Raw genomic sequence first — 21,274 nt, forward strand, 5'->3', positions numbered from 1 at the left:
CCAACGCCGTTTTGTCCTTTCGCTTTCTTCTTTTCACTTCTCCTCCCACTTCCATTGCAATCTGCTTCATTTCTCTACCCTGGAGCCCATTTTGCCTCGGCTACCAGGGAATACGTTGGCCTACTGCATTGCACGGGCCACGGTGGGGAATGTCATTTGGAACTGGGAAGGGGGGAACAGAGACTAAATAGATGATCCTCGCGACATTTTGCCACACCATCCGGGGTCTCCATCAAACATGACCTCGACACCCACTCCCAATAGAGGCCTGGTGGTTTTCTCGGGAGGAAGTGCTGCTAATAATCTGGTCGATGTGTTCAGCGCCGTTCGCGAGAGCAAAAGCTGCCTGCTCAGCTACATCATTCCCATCAGCGACAATGGAGGCTCATCCTCGGAGCTGATCCGAATCTTCGGCGGTCCTGGGATTGGCGATGTCCGAAGTCAGTTCCTCTCGAACTCTTGAATCATTCTGTTTTGATTCTCCGTCTTACAAAGATATCCAGGTCGTTTAGTTCGACTGATTCCCGACTGCCCGCCGAACTCTGAACGGGCCGCAATCAAGACCATCTTCAATCATCGCTTGCCGCCAGATGCTGCGACGGCCCTTGCCGAATGGCAGTCGATCGTCGATGGGACCTCCAGTCTATGGAGATCGGTCACTCCCGCAAAAAAGGAGCTAATCCGCTCGTTCTTCAATCTTCTGAACCTGGAGATTCTCAAACGAGCAAGGCCTCCATCTTCCACTTTCGACTTCACATCCGCCAGCGTCGGTAACTTGTTCTTGACTGGCGCTCGCCTTTTTAGCGGCAGTTTTGAGAGCGCTATCTATCTCCTAGGCAGTATCTGCGGCGTTCCATCGGACGTTGTTCGAGTGATCCCCGCTATCAATTCCAACTTCTCCCATCACATCTCGGCCTCTTTGGGTGACGGCACAGTTATTGTCGGCCAGAACAGTATTTCGCATCCCAGCGAGGCTACTGCTTTACAGCCTCGGCCAGGGTCCAGAAGACCCAGTCTACTGCTCGCCGATGGCGCCGATGATATCGAGCCGCCTGATGTCGCAGACGCAATCTCCTACGAGGATGACCACCTGCCTGGCTCCCTACCTACACTACGCAACAAGAACATTCAGTTCTCCAAATCGGAAAACGAGGACCTCCCTTCACGCATCACCCGCATCTGGTACATCAACCCTTACGGCCAAGAGATCCGTCCTCCGGCCAATCCGCGTGTGCTCGAAGCTCTGCGCGATGCCCAGGCGATCACCTACAGTATCGGCTCGCTGTACACGTCCATCCTCCCCTCCCTGATCCTCCGGGGCGTCGGACAAGCAATCGTCAGCAGTCCAGCACGCCACAAGATCCTCATCCTTAACGGGTCCCTAGATCGTGAAACAGGCCCGCCTTCCGAACCCTTCACGGCCGTAGAGTTCGTCGAGGCCATTACCCGTGCTGGCGAAGAAAGCCGCGGCCGAATGACCCTTCGTTTACCGGACAATCAGCACCGATCCTCATCTCTGGATCCCAGCATGCCCTACTCTTCGTACGTGACCCATATTCTCCACCTTGACGGCCCTGGAACCCCTCGCGTCGACCGCGACCGTCTAGCCGACATGGGTATTGAAACACTCCGTCTCTACGGTCGGAAGATCGTGACAACCGATGCCGACGGCACAGAGATCCCGATAGGCATGAAGTATGATCCAACGGCGCTTGTACAGGCCTTGGAAGTGGTTCTAGGGAAGAAGGGCGATGCGATGCTGCGCGGCGGTGATGGGAATGGGCTTAGTCGGCGGAACACATTGGATCCGGGGCGAAAACGACGAGAATGATCTTTTTGTCTATTTTCTTTGGGATTCATCTATATTTGGTTGGCTGTTATATAAACGGTATAATATTTATATAGGCTTTGAGTTTTGGTTACATTATATTATGTTGTGAATCGTTAGAATTGTCGATCTCAAACAAGGGAGCAATATATATTGGAACATGACTTTTTGGTCAGGTTTCGGGAATCTACACCATACTATGCAACCGACAACCATTAGAAAATAATTTTATTTTTTCCTCATATTTATTTTAACATCATACTGAAACATGCCACTCGTACAGGCAAAGTTAGTCGTACTTGAACATACACAGCAAGTAGATAAAAAGACAGATCAAGTCCCCGCAACTGCTCGCACGACGCCATCCCAATGCTTGCAACAAACCGCTATTAGATAATACAGGACGATGAAAAGAGTATCGAGTGACTGGATGTAGGAAGTCCACGTCACTGCCTATATATACAAGTTAAATAATCCAAGATGACAAAGAGGAAGTTGTGAATGGAAAAGAAAAAAGGACAGGAAGAAAGCCGATCTCATCAAGTAAGAATTTCAAGCCCTGGCAGACGGCTTCCAATGTTGGCGATTGAGACCAACGGAGTGAGGAGACCTGCTCCCTTCGGGGACGGCGCGGAAGTCATGGTAGAGACCGGAGCCGATGTCAACGAGTACAGCCTTTTGTGGTTCAGCGGAGGGGGTAGTGAATGATTTGGTGCGACCGCCCCTGGAGGCCGCAGCGGATGTGGCGCTGGCTTGTTTAGCAGCGAGTTTGGCTTTGGAAACTTCCTTGACGATGTCTCGGAACTCCTTGTCGTCCTTGGTGATTTGAGCCTTGATAAATAAGGGATCGTCCGAAGTTTGCAGGGATGACATGACGGAGGGTCGCGGTGTGTAAGGATATTTCTGAGGAGACGGCGGCGAGAGTGGAGTGGTAGAAGGATCGAGGAAGGCGTCCTGGTTTTTGTTCAGAAGTTGAACGATATCCAGGGTTTCGCCGTGGGGGATTTTCTGTTGATGAGATGGAGTCACACAATCCATGTCCACTTCTTTGCGAAGAACGTGGTCGATATCGACAGCTGAGAAGTAGGCGCAGGACTGGGGAAGGTCGTTGATGCCGACTTCCTGGGAAAACATGGCGCGCGTCCAGACGTTGGCGATTTGCAGAGCCAAGGCTGCACGGTATTTGTCTTCCTCCTTGACAAGATACCGGATTTCATCATGGACCGTGATTGCTAGACGGGCTTGGATGTTGTAAAGCCGTATTAGATAGTCCATAGCCACGATCAAAAGGTGAAGATAGTCAACACCGGAGGACTGAATAGCCCAATTAATTCGAGATGTCATGAAACTGCCCTTGTTGATGAAACGGCGCATCAAGGCCTCGGTGATACCGGCGCCCAAAGCTGGCGTCTTGGGTCTTTCCTGCTCGGCAAACTCTTCAAGTTTGTTGAATACAAATGATTCAGTACCGCCACGCCAGAAAGGGTTTTCACTCAGGAGGCGGCGAGTAGTGCGGGTCCCCTTAGTCGCTTTGTATAGATTGCTTGCAACTTCCTGGGTCTCCTTCTCGGTCATTGACGGGTTAAATTGACGTAGCAATGTGGCGGCGAACTTGACACCGGCACCATATATACGTCCGTAGTTAAAGACCTTCGCATCGTTGCGAGAAATGCCCAAGATCTTGGCAGTGCGTGAATGCATGTCTGTACCAGCTGCCTTGGACCCTTCCAGGGTCATGAAACCAATCGCATTGCCACCATGGATTTGGAATTGTGCGTCGCCAATGAGACTTGCAATCCACAGTTCCTGAGAGTCGACGTCTGCTCCCACAAACACATGCCCAGGAGGAGCCTTGATCATAGCCTTGAGCTCAGATCCAACACGGTTCTCTTTTGCATTGCTTGCTGTGAGCCAAGTATTTTCGACGGCTCGTCGGGTGATGGTACCCATGGGAATAATTTGAGGTAATATAAAACCCACTCTGTTCCCACCATCATTCTTTGCAGCTGACTTTTGCACTTCATCCTCGTAGACAACAATCTGACTCATGATCCGATCACGAGCACTGATCCAGTAGGAGCACGAAGCATTCATGTCCAGGGCCTCCTTAGCAAGGGCGTACTGCGAGGTGAGTACTCCGCGCTCAAAATAGCCCGAGTACCCCTTGGCCAGGGGATTAACGCAGCGAGCTTGCGGCCCATCCTTGTGTGGAAGCTTAAAGTAGGCGTGTTTCCAGTCATTCTTCAATTCAAGATTTTTCTCTTCCGCCATGTCACAGCGCACGACTGGCTGGTTTTCAAAAGACTTGACTTGTTCACGGGGAACCTTGAATGTCCAACCGTGTTTGTCCGACCAATTCAGGGGATGCCCGCTGTATGACAATTTCAGAAGGATGGGCGCAATCCGTGTTCGTACAGTTAGATTGATATCCGCCGTGTTCGTGGGAAAAAGATCCTTGTACCATTTTGGCATGCCGGGCTTCTTTTGCCTTGCAGCCGGTCGCGGAGGATCACCCTTCTTTTTGCCCTTGACCATTTTGACTTCCTGCCCGGACCAATCTAGTTGTCGTAGCCAGGGATCTTTCATGTATAATTCCGGTTGGTCCTTGACTTTTAGGGCTTCGTCGCAAAGCTCAACTAGCCTTCGTTGCACATCTTCCAGACGCTGATGGTAGGTCGATTCGGCATTCTTGAGGTATTCCTCCCAAGTTTGGTTGACGGGCAAGATGACGGAAGACAAATGTCTAAGAGCACCAAAGCTAACGGGATGCGGGCAGACCTTGAGGAAGTTTGGGAAAACCTTTTTGTACACCCGATGAGTGATGGCTACATCGGCGGCACAGTAATCGAGAAGCTCCTCGAGCTTTCCCAAGATTTCCTCTCTGCCGAGCTCGCCGAAGTAGTCGCGCTGCGCCTTGTCGATCGTAACATCACAATGAAACTTAGCGACGTCGCGGAGGGAGTTTACGGAGCTTCTGCCCACCCACAATTCCTCCTCTTCGTCGCTGAGAGATTTACTTTCAACTAGAGCCGCAAGTTCCACTGAGTTGGCTTCGTTGGCCATCTTGTCTCGGAGATCCTTGTTCTTCTTGTGTCGCATCCAGGTGGGCCTCTGCTGGGAACACATGCCATTCACAGCGACATGAAGGGACATCGTGTCGACGAAGAAGTTGCACGTCTGTTTCATATCGTATTCCTCCAACACACGCGCGCGATCGTACCCAATATTATGCCCAATGACGATACGTGGCTGCGACGGGTCCCCCAGCGGTATCAGTTGCACCTCATTCTCTGATTCGCCCAAAAGCCAAGGCGACAGCCAGGCATACCAAGCCGTAGGACTGACAGCGCAGGCCATGACGGCAAAAGAATGTTCCTTGTACATCACCTCCGTGTCGAAAGACAATATTGACTCATTTGGCGCATCCACCGGTTCCGAAGACCCGTCACTATTGTACTTCGTCCATCCGCTGCGTTTAACCCATTGGCGGGGCATTTCCGGGGAGTTAACGGTAGTGTAGGTTTTTGCATAGGTCAGATAAGGTTCAGACGCATCCATCCCCAGCCTGTGAAAGTGCTCGTCCAATGTCTGGCCCTGGAGCTTCGGCATGTCGAATGCAACCGGCTCTGCGGCCTCTTGGGATTTCCCGAGAAGATCATGTCGTGCAAGATGGTCCTTTGAGAGCGCAACAAGGTCGGGGTTCGGGGTAGCTCCTTTACTCGGAAAGACTTGAGAGAAGACGTGATCGCTTAGTTGTTGAACTCCGATTTCGTTGAATCTGGCCGTCGCGGGAACTACGGAATCAGCACCGGCGAACACTTTCTATTTAGAATCGAGAGAGAATTACCTGACAGAGATCTCGATCGCGATTCTCCCTGGGCATTTTGCACATCTTGCTGGGTCGCATAGTACCTTGCCAGTACCGGGAGAGACCGCGGCCTGGCACTAAGTGGCGAGCGCAATCTCTGCGCGTAATGAATTACACCCCTAGAATAAGGTGCACAGGAATGACTCCACAGCATTTTGTTGTGCAAGGATAAGAACAACAATTTGAATTATCCCATGGTAATATGGCCAGACCGGCGACCGGCAACTAGAAAATCGAGAGGATGATAGCTAGCGAAGCTCCTTGGAGGGCTTTGCAAGGATGTCCGTCGCCTTCCTTCCTATCGCGGTATCTCCGTCATGCCGCGGATCCGGACTTACTGATCTTCCGAGTATTCCTCACCGCCTTCCCAAGGAGGACCTCCAGTCGCTATCATCAGGTGATGCCTGGCGATAAGCAAAGTTGCGTTGTTCGGCTTCTTCAGGCATCTTTTGTTCCTCTCTCTCTTTCTCTCTCATCGCTCGACTTTCATTCACCCATCCGTCGAAAAGTGACGGCTTCCTACTTTCCTTTCCCTCTCAGAATGCTCCTACAGCTTATCCTTGACCGGCTTCTCTAAGCGTTCGACCAGCGATTTCTTTGCACGACACCCCGCATTCCGCCACTTATCTCATTTGCCCCAGTCCCTCTTTTCGCCTACCAACATCATGGATCGTCATGACCACGTTTCATTGCTGTCCTCGGATCCTTACGAGACCTACCAATACTCGCCAGATCCCAACAACTCTTCACCCGTTGACTCCTCGATATCTAGCCCACCCAGAAGAAAGCGTCGCCGCCTGAGTCGCCTGAGCGCAGAAAACCACCCCCCAGAGTTTGATCATGAGAATCACGGAGAGACGGAACCAGCCACATCAATAGACCTGACTGAACCGGAAGGTCCGTCGGCGCTTTCGAAGACTCTAGCAAAACAACGTGAAGACGCAATTAAAGCTCAACAAGGCGCCAAAAACGAGGGGGGTCGGTCTCTGTTGACGGCGTATAAATGTCCAGTGTGCATGGATACGCCTGTTGATGCCACCAGTACCGCATGCGGTATGTCCTCCAGGTGCTGGTGTATTAGAACAAGACTGACTGCGACTAGGGCATCTCTTTTGCCATAAATGCATTATTGACACGTTGAAATTTAGCGAGGAACAACGCGCCGATACTTCTGGGAAAACTCCACGAGGAACTTGTCCTGTTTGTCGAAAGCCTCTCACACGAAACGATGTCCCGGGCCCGCGAAGAAACCTCATACCACTGCAGCTCAAACTTACGACCAGAAAAAGAGATTGAACATCGATGGAAGGCGTGATGGACCCTAGATTTACGACGAAACGACACTTGATATTTCCAAAATAATTACCCAGATACCCTATACAGCTAGTGTGCTCCTTGAAACAATTGTTCTGCACAAATAGGCCGATTCGGGCCGGTTTTTGTCCAATGAGACTGAACGCCTGCCCACATCGTCAGTGCGCGACTCCGAGATCCCTGAATTTAGCGTATGCATTGAACATGTCCTACCACGAAGATGTCTCCCTTCCTTCCATAACGAAATCGGCCAGATCAGGCTATCCCTGACTCGTGGATTAAGTTCGCACACTGGAACGTTCCCGTTCTCCGTATCTAGCATCTCACAATCAATTGGCATGGACCCTGACCAAATCCGGATCGCCGAGTTATGGCACGTAATTAAAGCCCGGCCAAGACCCGCTGGCATTGCATCGCCACCACACTAGCGATGCGCCAAGTTTAGATTATCTACTCCTAAGCTTCCTCTGTCCCTTGAAATTCCCCGCTGCTTATTTCGCCGGGCTCAGCTTGCGGGAGCAGACACCTTTCGTCACCTGTGGCATTGCCACCTTCGAATTTCCAATCCTTTTTGTTATCCTCTCGACCTGCGGAGGAAGGGTCGTTGCGCCGTTCGAAAACGTCATCCCGCCATGCGGAGTTAGTCCCACCTGCCGAAGCTTGTACATCATCCCCCTCTGCGCCCGTGGATCACCGACTACTACCTGGGTAGATTATATTTACAGGGAGGAACGGTGATCGCATATATTCCTTATGCTTTACGCAGCATTGTTTCACTCGAAATTCGCATGACTAGAGTTTTGGCGCCGATGGGTCTACGGTGATCCGGCTCTTTCGAGGGGACAAACGCACGCTTGTCACAATGGAGGGATATCCCCTTGATCGTTTACGGACCGCAGAGGCGCCATCAGACTCTCACAGTGTCATTGACATAGAAGCACATCCCGGCTCAATTACGCAAGATGCAATCTCCCCGACGACTCGCATCCCCCCGTCTATCCCCCCTGACGATGGCTCGACATACCCCGAAATGCTTCCTCCTGCCGCTCGAGTGATTTCCAACGAGACGATCAAAAATCGCACACGACGCTCGAACACCGCGCGCACGTATCATCCGGACTCGGTGGCTCACGATCCCAACTGGCAACCGGGAACAGAGCCTGGCATTGATCCCACAAAGCCACTTCCGGCATATAATGCAGACTGGATGAGTAACATACCTTCTGATCTGCATAAAAGATGCGAGATTATAGTGGTGGATTTTTCGCAACATGAAATGCGACAGTACGAGCTTGATAATGACACGCTAGGGCCATTCCTTGCCAAGGAGAGAGAGCCATGGGTTCAGTGCAGATGGATCAACGTCAACGGTCTCAGCTGGGATGTGATCAGAGCTTTGGGGAACCACAAAGGCCTGCACAGGCTGGCAATCGAGGATTTGATCAACACAACGAATCGTACTAAAGTGGACTGGTACTCGGACCACGCATACATCGTGCTCACACTGCAAAAGCTGATCAAGCTACACGAGGAGAGCAGCGACTCAGACGACGAACCTGAAGGTAGACAATCTCAATGGAAAACTGATCGAAAGGGCTCGTCTACGAGTATCAAAAGCTCATCTACGAAGAAGCCTACCAGACACGGCCTTGTACTAACGGCATTGAAAGACATCTTTGGGATCAGGTCTCGCAAGGAGATATTGCGTGATAAATACACCGCTGGTGGTAGCATCCGTCCTTCGTCAGGAAAGTCCATGCCTGGTGGGGCTGATGATGCTCCTCAAACTGGAAACCCGTTTCGAAGTATTCAGCGTTTCCGCGGGGGACCAAACGAGGATAGAATTGCATTCATGGAACGCCATGCAGTTCTAGCTTCCAAGGGATTGGGGGTTACTCTTGAACAAGTGTCGATATTTTTGCATGGAGACAATACCGTTACTTCCTTTTTTGAAACAAGCGCCGACGATATCGAGGTCCCGATAGTCCGTCGCCTTAGTTCTCCAGAGACGATTCTGCGCCAGTCGTGTGATGCCAGCATGGTTGCACAGGCCATTCTCGATGCGATCATCGATCTCGCGATCCCAGTGACTATGGCTTATCAAGACGCGATGGGTGACCTGGAGCTGGATGTTCTGACGGACCCGGACATCGACCAATCGAAGAGTCTCTACATTCTGACATCTGAGATTGCTATTTTGCGGAGCTCGATGCAGCCAATTGTGACGGTGATCAATGCTCTCCGAGATCATAGGTCGGACCTTATCAGCACTCCAGGTCTTGGTGTGTTCAAGAACTTAGGACCATCGACGCCTGCCGGAGTCGATGCAGGGACATATTTTGGGGCTGGTGCGCCAAACTTGAAGAACCTGAGCGGCACAAGTATTTCTATTAGTCCTATGTGTCATACGTATTTGGGGGATGCACTAGACCATTGCATTACAATTGTTGAGGGATATGACCAAATGAGACGAGCTGCCGACAACATGATCGACCTAATATTTAATACTATTGGTGAGTCTCTACTATAGAGTGAGTCCTCATGAATAATATACTTATGTCCATTAGGGGCATATCAGAACGAAAGCATGAAGCAACTTACTCTTGTGACTTGCTTCTATCTCCCTTTGACCTTCCTAACGGTGCGTTTTGGTATCTCTCCTCAGCCTCAGGGTTCAAACTAACATTTTCTAGGGCTACTTCGGTATGAACTTTGAGAGCTTCTTTGCAATCAAGCACAGCGATGCGTACGTCCCTTATTGATTTCCTTGCTGCGATTAAGGTATACTAATCCTTCAATGTACAGATATTTTTGGATGATTGCTGTCCCTTTTGTATTTGCGACCACGGTATTTCTAATGTAACTTGCCCTTTCCCTTGCATCAAAATTCAGGACTAATCTCGGTTCTAGGCGTGATAAACTGAAGCGTTACATTGTTCTACTCGCTCAGAGACGTCTAATCACCAGCTCACGGAAACAGCGGCGGAGGGAGAAGGCCACGAAAAGATCCTGACAACTCGCCTTCTTATGTGGCAGTGGAGGATAATTGTTGTGCATAGAACAGTCGTACATAGACCCGGGGGTACCTTTATTATAATACATGGATTATCCGACTGGTTCAGACCAGCCTTACAATGTCTTCCGCGTAAAGGCCATATAGGCCTTCCAGGGGAGCTTCCACTCCGACCCAAGCAGCTCTGGCTTGAAGATATCAAAATCAAAGCCTTCCAGCCGGTCCAGCCAGAGCCGCGTACTGACGGCGGGCATGAAGACCCCAAACGCGCGATTCACTTCATCCAGCGGGGTCTCGTTTTCCTGACCCCGAGAAGCATCATACTGATGCCCTTCTTCGCCCTCGTGCTCAAAGTCATGGCCAACATCCTGGCCCGCCCGCAGATTGCTCAGCATCTGCTGCACCGTAATCAAATGGTCGCTCGCCCGCGTGGCCACCGTAAACACCGCATCGCGCAACCCCGGGGCCTCCGCCCCCTGCCTAAACACCTCTTCCTCCTTGACCCCCGTCTGCGCCATGATATCCAGCGGCAGCATGACCGCCCCCTGCTTCGTCCCGCCGCCCAGCATGTTCGCCCCCGCCGCATTCGCATGCTGGCTCTGCGGCCCCGGGAACGCCACCAGCGGCAACCCTCTCAGCACGGCCGCGATGCCCGCCGCCTTGCCCACATGCGACGCCACATGGTCCGCCGTCACCGAGGCCATGGGGATCGCCGACAGCGTGAGGTACATGAGCGTCGAGTAGGTGTTTTCGGCGTAGGACTCCAGCGCCGCGATGTTGGGGTAGGGGTCGTTCGTGAGGGTTTGTTCGCGCGCGTTGATCAGCCGCGTCAACCAGCCTTTGCTGATCCGTGAGCGGCCCTGCGTGCGCTCAAGCAGCTCCGAAATGGCCGACGCGAGCAGGATCGCGACAGGCTCCTTCGGTGGCGACCCCGCGAGTGTCTTTGTTACTGCGTCGCGCCAGAATTGCAGCCGCATGAGCCCGATCGTGTAGGAGGATGTGGTGTCCGGGATGAGGGAGAGGGAGACATTGAGGGCGCGGAGGGCGAGGTACAGCGTTTGCGCGTTTCGGGGGATGAAGGTGCTGAGGGTGTAGGAGGGTCGGTCGTATTTTCTGGTAGACGGTTGAGGTCAGTGGGATTGTTCTTTTTGTTTTTTTGCGACGAGGAGGTCATTCTGGTCCGTACGAGAGAAGATTTGTGCAGTATTTTCGAGCAGCTTCGACTTCGGCTTCAGAGGCGCCGGCGACAGGAGGGCTGAATGTCGGTTGGGATCGGCTGAATTGTCGGATTTGATGGGATTGGAGTCGGCGAGAGCGCAGGTAGGACCGGCATATTTGCCTGTTGGCCAGGCATAGGTCGCTGAGCAATGTCATGATGGAGAGGAGAGACGGTCGGAGGGATTTCAGAATGTCTGCGCCGTTAGTTCGCAGTCTTGGACCTCAGGGCCAGAATCCTCACCGATTAGGGAAGCATTGTGTTCAGGATATGACTTAATAAGGCAATGGAGGTGCTGTGTAATGGACTAAGAATGGACTCGGATTGGTAGATTTTTTTTTTTTCTCCGCGGGAAAGAAAATCCCATTAAAAATGACGTCCGTTTCTTTTCGCGTGTCTCGGCGCGTCTCCCGCGATTCTCTTTGCAGCCTCCGGTCTCTCTGGTCAACCATTCAGGGCTCAACGACTTATCATGGATTTCGGAGATCTCAATGACCGACCTTTAAAGAAACGTCGCTTTTTCGCCGACGAAGAAACCCCGGATCCCTCGACCAACCAGATTAACTCCGGTTCAGACACTGACGCGTTGATTGAACACTCTCGTCGACACGAGCGCAATAACGACATCTCGATTGGAGATGAACAACACCATGAGGAAATATCAAATGGGAATCCGCCACTGAGGCCCTCGGTGCCTTTTTTCTCTAACGATGACTTCCAAATAGCCTCCCACCAAGATACCCCGATAACAACCAATGGACGGACCGAAGACGCAACCGCTTATGACAATGAACGACCGGGGCAGGCCAACGCCTTTCATCTCGAAAATAATCCGAGCCACATAAATGGTACCGCGGTCTCTACATCAAACGATACGGCGGAATCGGAGCGCCCTGAGGAATCGACTGTGGAGGAGACCCTTGAGCAAGGCAACACGGATGCATTCGACACGGAAGCCTTTACTAGCATTGTTGGTGAACAACTCCCGTCGGATACCATACGCAAAATCCAAAATGTGGCCGGCAACGACCTGGAGAGAGCCGTCAACGTCTACTTCGACGGGTCCTGGAAAACGTCGACCTCGCGCGCTGTGAACCAAACCACCTTGACATCTCGAGAGCGGACGACCTCCTCGCAACTAACACCTGTTGAAAGAACTTCCGTGCAGGAAGCAAGGACGCCGCGTCGTACGGGCCAGCCTTTATTACGATACATCGGTGCTTTTGGCGTTGGTGCGTGGGCAACGAGGAGCGGGATGGGTCTGCTTAAGCATGGAGACAAGGTCAATATCGAGAGGGCGAGATCACAGCCAATCTCAAAACGCGGGCGAGGAGGTAGGATCATCACGAATCAGAAAGGAGATGTTTTGACTCGATTCACGAACATTGCTGGCCAGGAGATTGGGAGACTGCCTCGTGAAACGGCTGAATGGGTGTCCACTCTGATCGATCAGAAGGCTTGCAAGTTCGAGGGTGTCTGCGTCTATGCTCCGGACCGAATCCGTGTCAACGACACGATCTACTTGCAGCTATGGTGTTATCTTCGTAAAGAGGCATTTCAGCCCTGGATCATCGACGATAGCCTTGACGATAACAGATCAACGACCATATTCGAGGAAAGAGAGAGCGCGGAAGAGAAGCGCCTGCGTCTTCGTCAGGTTGCCTTGGTGCATTTATTTGACGAAATCGGTCTCAATCCGACATCCATAAATGACATGACAAGAAAGCACAAAAAAGAGGGATTGCTCCGTGCGGCAGAAATTGCAGAGCAATACGACAAGAACAAAAAGGAAAGCAAGTCGAATGGCAACTCATCGGAGGAAGAAGACTCCGCTGAACTCGAGGAGGATCAATTGGACACTCTTTACAAGAAGGCCCAGTCATTCGATTTCAGCATGCCGACGGCGGAGCCACCATCGACATTCACTATGGATCTTCGAAAGTACCAGATGCAAGCGTTACACTGGATGCTTGCCAAAGAGAAGGATAACAAATCTGGCCGGGAAAGATCAATGCATCCGTTGTGGGAAGAGTATGTGTGGCCGACGAAAGATGTGGATGATAAGGATCAGCCGGTCGTCGAGGGAATTAATCATTTCTATGTCAACCCATACTCCGGGGAGCTCAGTCTTGATTTCCCGGCGCAAGAGCAGCATTGCTTAGGTGGCATACTCGCAGACGAAATGGGGCTGGGTAAAACTATCGAAATGATGGCTCTTGTCCATGCCCACCGCAACGTCTATCCAGATCACGCAGACGCTGCCCCCAGCTCCGTCAGTGATCTTACGAGACTTCCCGTCGCTTCGAATACCGTGGTTACCGCTCCTTACACAACTCTTGTCGTTGCTCCCACATCCCTCATCTCACAGTGGGAGAGCGAAGCTCTCAAGGCGTCTGAAGAGGGAACGATGAAGGTTCACCTATATTACGGCAACGATAAACTTGTTGATCTGAGGACACTTTGTTCTGCAAATAATCCCGATGCCCCTAACGTGATTGTCACTAGCTATGGCGTTGTGCTCTCGGATTATCGACACTTCGTGTCAAACATGTCTGCTGCTGCCACTCCTGGTGGCTTATTTTCTGTGGAGTTCTTTCGCGTTATTCTTGACGAAGCCCATATTATTAAAAACCGATTGTCAAAGTCCGCCAGGGCATGCTACGACCTTAAAGCAACGCATCGCTGGGTGTTGACAGGGACGCCTATCGTCAATCGCCTAGAGGATCTGTTTAGCTTGGTACGATTCCTCAAGGTTGAGCCCTGGAACAACTTCTCGTTCTGGAAGACCTTTATTACCGTTCCATTTGAGTCTAAAGACTATGTGCGTGCGCTCAACGTCGTACAAAGCGTCCTCCAGCCTTTGGTTCTTCGGCGTACCAAAACAATGAAAACACCTGAAGGAGAGCCTCTGGTACCCCTGCCTCGTCGGACAATCACGGTCGAAGAGGTCCACCTCTCAGATCAGGAGCGTGAGATTTACGATTTAATCTACACCCGGGCAAAGCGGACATTCAATGACAACGTCGAAGCTGGAACACTTCTGAAGTCTTTCACAACAATCTTTGCCCAGATCCTACGGCTCCGTCAAACATGTTGCCACCCTGTACTCACCCGCAACAAGGCCATCGTTGCAGACGAGGAAGACGCCGCAGCGGCAGCCGACGACGGCAACGGGCTTAAAGATGATATGGACCTGCAAGAGCTGATCAATAAATTCACAACGGCAACAGAGGAAGCCGATTCCAACGATAACCGGGATTCTTCGACAACTTTCACAACATACGCTTTAAAACAAATCCAGAATGAGTCCAGCGGAGAGTGTCCCATCTGCTCCGAGGAGCCCATGATCGAGCCCGCAGTAACGGCCTGCTGGCACAGTGCGTGCAAGAAGTGCCTGGAAGACTATATCCGCCATCAGACCGACAAAGGCGACTCGCCACGATGCTTCTCATGCCGTGCACCCGTCAGCAACCGCGACATTTTCGAAGTCATCCGCCATCAATCACCCAACTCGACGCCCACGGCTGAAACCGACATCTACAGCAGCACACCCCCGACAAGCACCCAGTCGGCGCCTCGAATCTCCCTCCGTCGAATCAACCCGCTCTCTCCGTCCGCGCACACCTGCGCCAAAATCCACTCTCTCATCAACCACCTCCACCGCATCCCCTCCACCACCAAATCCGTCGTCTTCTCCCAATTCACCAGCTTCCTCGACCTCATCGCCCCCCAGCTGGACCGGGAAGGCATCCCCTACCTCCGCCTCGATGGCACCATGCCCCAGAAACAGCGCGCCCAGGTACTCGCGCAATTCAACAAACTCGACTCCTACGACCAGGAAGACATCGAAGATGAATCCGAACCCGGCACCACCCCCTTCCGCCTCAACGCCGCGAAAAGGCCACCCCCTCCCACCCCGCGAGTCCTCCTAATCAGTCTTCGCGCCGGCGGTGTCGGCCTCAATCTCACGGCCGCTAGCAACGTATTCATGATGGACCCGTGGTGGAGCTTTGCCATCGAAGCCCAGGCGATTGATCGCGTGCATCGAATGGGCCAGCTGCGCGATGTGAATGTGACGAGATTCATCGTTAAGGATTCCATCGAGGGACGCATGTTGAGAGTCCAGGAGCGTAAGATGAATATTGCGGGGTCCTTGGGTCTCAGGGTAGGTGGTGATGGAGGCGAGGATGATAAGAAGAAGGATCGCATTGAGGAGCTGAAGTTGCTGTTTGAGTAATTCAGTTTTTGTTCTGCTTGATGGGTGGATGATATATTCCGGGTACATACTCACCTATAGTGAACAGGCATGGGATGGATGTACATTTATATGTACAAGGGCCATGTAGCTAGAATAAATAGATGGATGGCCTGTATACTGATAATGAAGTACAGACTAATAGAAATTCATATAATGAGATCCTCAATTTCAACCCTATCCATACACAATTAGATCATACCAAACAGTCAAAGAAATAAGGAAATCAAGCGTCCGAAACAGGATATAATACACAAAATGGACAACAGTAGTACATTCCCAAAACATACCCAAACCAGCTACTAAAAACACATTCAAAAAAAAAGATTTCGGAAACTCGTAATCGTCAAATCAATTCAGTCAGCAGCCAAAGACCCCGCTGACTACAGACACTGTAGGCAGGCAGGCTGGCTTATTTGTTCGAGTGATTGCCTCGATGGACCACCTTCTCGAGCTTCTCTTTCATATGAGATAGGGTGCTCTGACGACCGTTCTTGGAGCTGTTCTTGGAACCGCTCTTCGCGGATTCTTCAGACGAGGGAGTCTTTTCGGCGGATTTAGCATTGGCGTCACCGAAGGAGTTGGATTTCTTGTGGCCTAGATGAAGAAGAATCATGTTAGTTTCTGCTGGTCTACAGGGACAAACTGAGCTTGGGGGGGGAGGTATGGGAACGTACTTGACTTCGACTTCCGTCTACCACTCGGGTCATCCAACTGCTTCTCGAAATCATACGGCGGCTTGGCCGAGCATTGAGGGCCTTTCAGCGCCTCCTCGCTGACTTTGGACATGGGAGCAGCAGGCCGTTCCGGGGTGCCAGGGACGCCCGGGGTGCCAGAGATGGACAAGCCAGCAGCGTGGCTCTGGCTGGCGTTGTGATCAATGTAGTCGTTTCCTTCGTTGGCGGCACCATTTTCGCCAGCAGCGGCGGCGCCTCCTTGAGACTGCGAGCCCATCAAGGACTGGCGTTTACTCATCTCCGCGCCGGTGTACTTGTCCTTCTGCAGACTCAGACGGCGAGTATCCTCGTCCATATTGGAAGTCTGCGAGCCAAAGGTAGTAGGCGGCACGGTGGTAGACTGGTCGTTGAGACTGGCAGCCTTAGCGGGCTGGTTCTGGGCGTCCTCGGATTTTTCAATTCCGTTGGGAGTCTGGTCGAAGCGCCCAGTGGAGGTGATTGGATTCTGAGACTTCTGCTGCGCCTGCACCGGGCGCGAACCCGCGGATTCCTCGTTCTTTTCATCTATCGCTTTCTCGCCATTAGTGCCGGAGCCACCGGCAGCGGCCGCCACGGAGTCTCGACCGTACAGACCGTCCATGACGGAGGCACGGCCAGTCGTGGGAGTCGTCAGGCTAGGCGGAGGGGGCTGGGTGCGCTGCTCGGGGGTGTTCATGACGCCGACGAACTTGTTACCTGTCGGGGAGGAATCCGGGCGCGCAGGCGCACCCGCAGAACCGTTGGGGACGGGGGCCTGGGCACGACTCTTCTTGGTATCGTCGTCGGCGGTGGAAACCAGGGCTTCAGGGACCAGGGCGGTGTTTTGTTGGCCATCCGGGGCGCCGGGTTGCTCTGCGGACGAACGGTCGATTAGTCTATGAGAAGGGATGTGGGTGAGTGGTGGGAACGACGCAAGAGCTCCGTCATGCGCGGAGGACCTGCAGCCGAACTCAATTGCACTCACCATCGCGGTTGCCGGCGTCGTACGGATCCGTCGGGGTGCCTTTGCCCTGGATGCCGGAGAGAGGTTCTTCTTTGCCGTAGTCGGTCCATGTCTTCTGGGACGACTGGTAGGCGTGGACCTCGCTCTTTAGAGTGTCGGCGGCGGTGTGCCAGGCTTTGTCGAGGGTCTCCATGATGGAATTGAGGGTTCAATTGGGATGAGGGGAGTCAATTCAGTGGTTGAGATGAAGAAAAAGTAGGTCTAATAGTGGAGTAAGTATACAAGAGTCAGGGAGGAGAGTACGATCTGGGAATGGGTTCAATTGAATAGCTTAGTGCCGAGAAGAAGAAGAAGAGACGGCCGGGATGAATTCCCATGGGTATTTATGAGCAGCTCAGCGCCGGGAAATTGGGTTTCTGCCTCCATGGAACGCGCGAGAGAAATTCGCCATGCAGTCGCCGATCAGGTGGCTTTGATGTCATCGTCGTCGTCGCTCTGACGTCACGTCACGTGCTGGGATGCGACAAGGACGAGGCAGACCCAGCATGCATATCATACCTACCTGGTATACCTAGATGGTTTCTATTTTAATCAGAGAGATATTCCAGGAGATTGGTTGGTGTTGCAATATTCCAGCCTATAACAGCGAGCGCCGATGGCAGATGCATTGGATGGGAACCTTCCTATGAGATTGAACAGCAAACAGCAACCACACGTAGCACACAAACTATGAACCCAAAAACAAGAAAAACACGATCAATGGCCTCTCCTTCAATTGCCTTTCTCGGGCGCCTTTTTCTCTTCCGGATTTAGGGGCTTCTCCGGGTCGTAGCCAACGCTTTTGACGATTCCTAGTCCTTTAGTTTTGCCCTCGCGGAACAGCACTCGATCACCAGGAGCCAGGAATTCGGGACGCTGGACGAAACGGAAGGCCACCAGAGCACGATCGCCAGTTCGAATGAAGGGGCGGTCAATGTCAATGACGGAGCAGGTCTGGCTCACCGCTCCGACATGCAGCATGGCTTGATATCGGGGCTTGATGGTGGTTGCATGGGACAGAATCAAAACTATCATCGTACAGTCAGCATGCATAGTGGGGGTTGGGAATGGCGTAATGAATCGTACCTTCGGCAATAAATTCCCGGTATACCTTGGGTGGTTGGTCCAATTTCTTGAGAACAACCATGCCCTTTCGCACCTCTTTCCTGCGAACTCGCTTCAAGGCAAACGAGCCCGACTGGCCTGCAAAACAAGCATTTACCTGGATCCGTTTGCGCTCAATCGACTTGATTGTAGTCGTCGTGAACTGGCCCAGTGAGTCAGGTCCCACAAGCACCGGATCGCCGGCGTGAATCACACCGGACTTGGCCACGCCCGACACGACGGTTCCCACGTGCGGCACGGAGAAGGTGTCGTTGATGAGAAACTCGAAAGGAGCGTCCGGGTTGTACTGGCCGCGATGCGGTAGGATATTGAGGAAGGTTCGTACCAACTCCAGATTCTCTCCGGTGACGTTGGAAACCTGGAAAATGGGGCAGATGCGCTGGCTGACAAACTGCGTGGCCGTGTTGATGGTTTCTTCCATGTCTTTAATGAACACGGGGATCTTGCGAGCCCCGGGAGACTTGAGGATCTTGTTGAGCTGAGAAAGCGTCTCCTGGAGGATCTGCGGAGGACAGATATCAATCTTGGTGACAATCACCATGACCGGCACATTCAGTGCCAATGCGATCCCCAGATGCTCTTTGCTCATGCCGATCAAGCCGTTGTTGGCCGCAACCATCAAGAGACAGTAGTTGGGGCTGCTGCTCAGCATACCGAAAACCGTGGTCCGTAGGTACCGCTCATGGCCAGCCAGGTCGGTAAAGGAAATCACCTTTGCGGATTTCTTGCCGATGTCTTCCCACGAGAGCTTGCGGCCCTGCGAGCTACCAACAATCTCTCCACGACTGTCAAATCCCATGATCTCCAAGCCCACGGAGCTGGTCCGGCCGCTTTCGACTTCATGCTTATGGCGGAAAAGATTGACCCGGGCCTTGCCGCGACCATCGTCCAGATTCCCCTTCACGAGGACTCCCAACATGGTACTCTTGCCAGCATCCACATTTCCCACGACTGCGACCCGGATCTCGGTCATCTCCTCGACGCTATCAGCGGGCTGTCGGATGAGGATCTTGCCCCAAGCCCCTTTAATCCGTTCGTTATGCCACTTCGACTCCTCAGGGCCTCCGACATTATAGGTCATTAGGATGCGACAATGCGCGGAGAGAGTGTCGGCCGCCTCTCGTAGGCGCCGCAAAGCCGTGTTCCATTGCTCCAGGTCAAACGCCATCGATTCTCCACCGTCCTCCAGACCCAGATCGAATATCGTCTCGCCATGGCCTTCATCGATGCGACCTTGCACCAGGCTCGCCAGAGTCTGCAGACCATCCTCCGGTTGATCTCCTGTTCCTAGCAGAAGGTCCTTTAATTTGAACGATTTCGGGGCATCGGACAATCCCAGCTGGTCCAGGATTTCCAACTCAGCATGTTCTTCGGGGGCGCGGGATACGCTGGCGGTGGAGTAGCCGCTGTCGCTGGGCGGTACGGGGGCAGAGCGGTTCGATTGCTGTTTGTCGGCATATTCTGCAAACTCACTGAGCGCCTGTCAGGGTTGAGAAGTCATTAGCAGATGGAGTTGATGAGGGACTGAGGACGGGGTTGTAGTAGGAGGATTTACAATCTCGCCTCGTCGCCGCTCCTCTAGGGAGAGCTTGGGTCCTCCAGGGGGCATAATGATAGATAGTGATAACAGGGGGGAGATAATCAGATAAGTATGCTATTGGGATGAGTGGTAGTGAATGGTAAGTGATGCTATTGAATAAGTACGGTCGGGGGGTTGAGCAAGAGTCGCCGCTGGCGCATTTAGATTCGTATTCGAGGGATCATAGTTCCACTCTGGAAATAGGAAGGAGGGCACTGAGGCGGAAGAAGTCCGTACAGAACAAGCAGGCAGTGGATGGTAGTGAAGACAGGTGGAATGAGCAGAGCAGAGGCAACGGGGAGGATGAGACACCGGATGGGGCAACGGAGCTCTTTAGTTATCGATAACCGCGCCGTGGTTGAGTCATAGCCAGCCCACTAAGGCTGCCAGACAGTGAATCATGGGGCGGTGTCATCGTGGTCAATTAATTCGAGATTCTCTGCGAAACTGTTGGAAGACTACAGAATACAACGGCGTGACTGCTGTCGTCGGGGTTGATTTGGTTTCTGGTGACACAAGTCCCGGGAATCCCAGCGTGTGCGGCCATCCCATCATCCATCGCCATTTCCCCGTCGCTTCCCAGAGCACTGAGACAATCCATGACACAACTAGATTCTTCTCCGGATATAATGTGGCTACTGCCTAATTTCGTGGTCTCATCTTCATGGTCCAACCGTGGAGGAGAGTCAATAGTCCCCCGTCCTGTCCTCGCGTTCCTCCCGTGAGTTATAATCCATTAATCTCTATCATCCGATCGACTGGAGTTTCGTGGGCTGTCGCGTTCTTCAGAGGGAACGATCATGCTTGCGGCGAGATCAGGACGACGGAGTCTCCTGTGTGAGAGCATAGACGTTAGCTAGCCAGGTCTTCAAATCCATTTCGGAGGGTGGGGTGCGTCAGCCAACGAACCTCGCACGAAAAGCATTTCTTCTTGCTTCTTGGTAGTCTAGAGGAGTTATAAATTAGTTCATTGCCGGCGGATTCTCAGATGAGCTGTCCGGGGTAGACAGGGCGAGTAGGGAATCATACGCGGATGGTCTCTTCTCCGTTCTCATCCTCCTCTACCACGTAGACCGTCTCCTCGACCTCTCCCAGGACCACATTGCAATGGCTGTCGTAGGCCTATTAAATATCCCATCAAGGTCAGCAAGCTCTGCGGGCGCGTAGGATTCGGGGGGGGGGGGCGAGTTGTCGGCGGGAGAGCGTACGTGCAGACGACCCTTCAGCTCGCGATCACCACGCAGCTTCACAAAGACAATCTCATCCAGCGACAGGCGCACCAGATCTAAAGGTTCGGAGACGGGCGCAGCGCCGGTATCTTCGGAGTCGGCCATGACGAAGCAGAGACAGAAGCGGGGAACGGCAAGGGAAGGGAGGA

The 21,274-nt window shown here is 52.6% G+C and overlaps 8 protein-coding genes across 8 annotated transcripts; 4 read left to right on the plus strand and 4 right to left on the minus strand.

Annotated features, from left to right (window-relative positions):
• The first annotated feature begins 49 nt into the window (after window positions 1-49).
• P170DRAFT_416946 (gluconeogenesis factor YvcK family protein) lies at window positions 50-1,942 on the plus strand. The gene is made up of 2 exons (XM_024847152.1): window positions 50-440; window positions 504-1,942. Exons 1-2 carry the CDS (start codon window positions 239-241, stop codon window positions 1,829-1,831), a joined length of 1,530 nt encoding a protein of 509 aa, XP_024699665.1. The 5' UTR covers window positions 50-238; the 3' UTR covers window positions 1,832-1,942.
• Window positions 1,943-2,066: 124 nt separating this feature from the next.
• Window positions 2,067-5,953, minus strand: P170DRAFT_392578 (DNA-directed DNA polymerase gamma MIP1). Its single transcript, XM_024845982.1, has 2 exons — window positions 5,676-5,953; window positions 2,067-5,622 (listed from the first exon to the last, which is right to left on the minus strand). Exons 1-2 carry the CDS (start codon window positions 5,848-5,850, stop codon window positions 2,381-2,383), a joined length of 3,417 nt encoding a protein of 1,138 aa, XP_024699666.1. The 5' UTR covers window positions 5,851-5,953; the 3' UTR covers window positions 2,067-2,380.
• A 186-nt stretch (window positions 5,954-6,139) lies between these two features.
• On the plus strand, window positions 6,140-7,360 carry P170DRAFT_440667 (uncharacterized protein). The gene is made up of 2 exons (XM_024850132.1): window positions 6,140-6,749; window positions 6,799-7,360. Exons 1-2 carry the CDS (start codon window positions 6,362-6,364, stop codon window positions 6,990-6,992), a joined length of 582 nt encoding a protein of 193 aa, XP_024699667.1. The 5' UTR covers window positions 6,140-6,361; the 3' UTR covers window positions 6,993-7,360.
• A 512-nt stretch (window positions 7,361-7,872) lies between these two features.
• Window positions 7,873-10,023, plus strand: P170DRAFT_480131 (putative CorA family metal ion transporter; the record flags this gene model as incomplete). Its single annotated transcript, XM_024853755.1, has 5 exons — window positions 7,873-9,523; window positions 9,578-9,651; window positions 9,704-9,756; window positions 9,816-9,869; window positions 9,921-10,023. The coding sequence occupies 5 exons, from the start codon at window positions 7,873-7,875 to the stop codon at window positions 10,021-10,023; spliced, it is 1,935 nt and encodes a 644-aa protein (XP_024699668.1).
• On the minus strand, window positions 10,014-11,476 carry P170DRAFT_392585 (uncharacterized protein). Its single transcript, XM_024845983.1, has 2 exons — window positions 11,210-11,476; window positions 10,014-11,136 (listed from the first exon to the last, which is right to left on the minus strand). The coding sequence occupies exons 1-2, from the start codon at window positions 11,395-11,397 to the stop codon at window positions 10,140-10,142; spliced, it is 1,185 nt and encodes a 394-aa protein (XP_024699669.1). The 5' UTR covers window positions 11,398-11,476; the 3' UTR covers window positions 10,014-10,139.
• Window positions 11,477-11,670: 194 nt separating this feature from the next.
• Window positions 11,671-15,501, plus strand: P170DRAFT_416956 (DEAD/DEAH box helicase). Its single transcript, XM_024847153.1, has 2 exons — window positions 11,671-11,824; window positions 12,077-15,501. Exons 1-2 carry the CDS (start codon window positions 11,712-11,714, stop codon window positions 15,474-15,476), a joined length of 3,513 nt encoding a protein of 1,170 aa, XP_024699670.1. The 5' UTR covers window positions 11,671-11,711; the 3' UTR covers window positions 15,477-15,501.
• A 190-nt stretch (window positions 15,502-15,691) lies between these two features.
• On the minus strand, window positions 15,692-17,635 carry P170DRAFT_285073 (uncharacterized protein). The gene is made up of 3 exons (XM_024843201.1): window positions 17,175-17,635; window positions 16,172-17,062; window positions 15,692-16,091 (listed from the first exon to the last, which is right to left on the minus strand). The coding sequence occupies exons 1-3, from the start codon at window positions 17,344-17,346 to the stop codon at window positions 15,907-15,909; spliced, it is 1,248 nt and encodes a 415-aa protein (XP_024699671.1). The 5' UTR covers window positions 17,347-17,635; the 3' UTR covers window positions 15,692-15,906.
• A 289-nt stretch (window positions 17,636-17,924) lies between these two features.
• On the minus strand, window positions 17,925-21,230 carry P170DRAFT_368243 (P-loop containing nucleoside triphosphate hydrolase protein; the record flags this gene model as incomplete). The annotated part of the gene is made up of 7 exons (XM_024844849.1): window positions 17,925-18,220; window positions 18,279-19,797; window positions 19,873-19,971; window positions 20,748-20,752; window positions 20,806-20,842; window positions 20,926-21,018; window positions 21,105-21,230. 7 exons carry the CDS (start codon window positions 21,228-21,230, stop codon window positions 17,925-17,927), a joined length of 2,175 nt encoding a protein of 724 aa, XP_024699672.1.
• Window positions 21,231-21,274: the final 44 nt, after the last annotated feature.

The sequence above is a fragment of the Aspergillus steynii genome (genome assembly GCF_002849105.1).
Source record: "Aspergillus steynii IBT 23096 chromosome Unknown P170scaffold_9, whole genome shotgun sequence".
Classification (NCBI taxonomy): Eukaryota; Fungi; Ascomycota; class Eurotiomycetes; order Eurotiales; family Aspergillaceae; genus Aspergillus; species Aspergillus steynii.

What these genes read in the sequence shown, in the direction of transcription:
- P170DRAFT_285073 (XM_024843201.1), bottom strand. Translation starts at nt 17,346, where the DNA reads ATGGAGACCCTCGACAAAGCCTGGCACACCGCCGCCGACACTCTAAAG. An exon ending in CGACGCCGGCAACCGCGATG is followed by an intron (nt 17,063 to 17,174) that starts GTGAGTGCAATT and finishes GTTCGTCCGCAG; the next exon opens with AGCAACCCGGCGCCCCGGAT. An exon ending in TAGACGGAAGTCGAAGTCAA is followed by an intron (nt 16,092 to 16,171) that starts GTACGTTCCCAT and finishes TTCTTCATCTAG; the next exon opens with GCCACAAGAAATCCAACTCC.
- P170DRAFT_392578 (XM_024845982.1), bottom strand. Translation starts at nt 5,850, where the DNA reads ATGCTGTGGAGTCATTCCTGTGCACCTTATTCTAGGGGTGTAATTCAT. An exon ending in GCGATCGAGATCTCTGTCAG is followed by an intron (nt 5,623 to 5,675) that starts GTAATTCTCTCT and finishes CTGATTCCGTAG; the next exon opens with TTCCCGCGACGGCCAGATTC.
- P170DRAFT_392585 (XM_024845983.1), bottom strand. Translation starts at nt 11,397, where the DNA reads ATGACATTGCTCAGCGACCTATGCCTGGCCAACAGGCAAATATGCCGG. An exon ending in TACTGCACAAATCTTCTCTC is followed by an intron (nt 11,137 to 11,209) that starts GTACGGACCAGA and finishes ACCGTCTACCAG; the next exon opens with AAAATACGACCGACCCTCCT.
- P170DRAFT_440667 (XM_024850132.1), top strand. Translation starts at nt 6,362, where the DNA reads ATGGATCGTCATGACCACGTTTCATTGCTGTCCTCGGATCCTTACGAG. An exon ending in TGCCACCAGTACCGCATGCG is followed by an intron (nt 6,750 to 6,798) that starts GTATGTCCTCCA and finishes GACTGCGACTAG; the next exon opens with GGCATCTCTTTTGCCATAAA.
- P170DRAFT_416946 (XM_024847152.1), top strand. Translation starts at nt 239, where the DNA reads ATGACCTCGACACCCACTCCCAATAGAGGCCTGGTGGTTTTCTCGGGA. An exon ending in TGGGATTGGCGATGTCCGAA is followed by an intron (nt 441 to 503) that starts GTCAGTTCCTCT and finishes AAAGATATCCAG; the next exon opens with GTCGTTTAGTTCGACTGATT.
- P170DRAFT_416956 (XM_024847153.1), top strand. Translation starts at nt 11,712, where the DNA reads ATGGATTTCGGAGATCTCAATGACCGACCTTTAAAGAAACGTCGCTTT. An exon ending in TCCGGTTCAGACACTGACGC is followed by an intron (nt 11,825 to 12,076) that starts GTTGATTGAACA and finishes AAATAATCCGAG; the next exon opens with CCACATAAATGGTACCGCGG.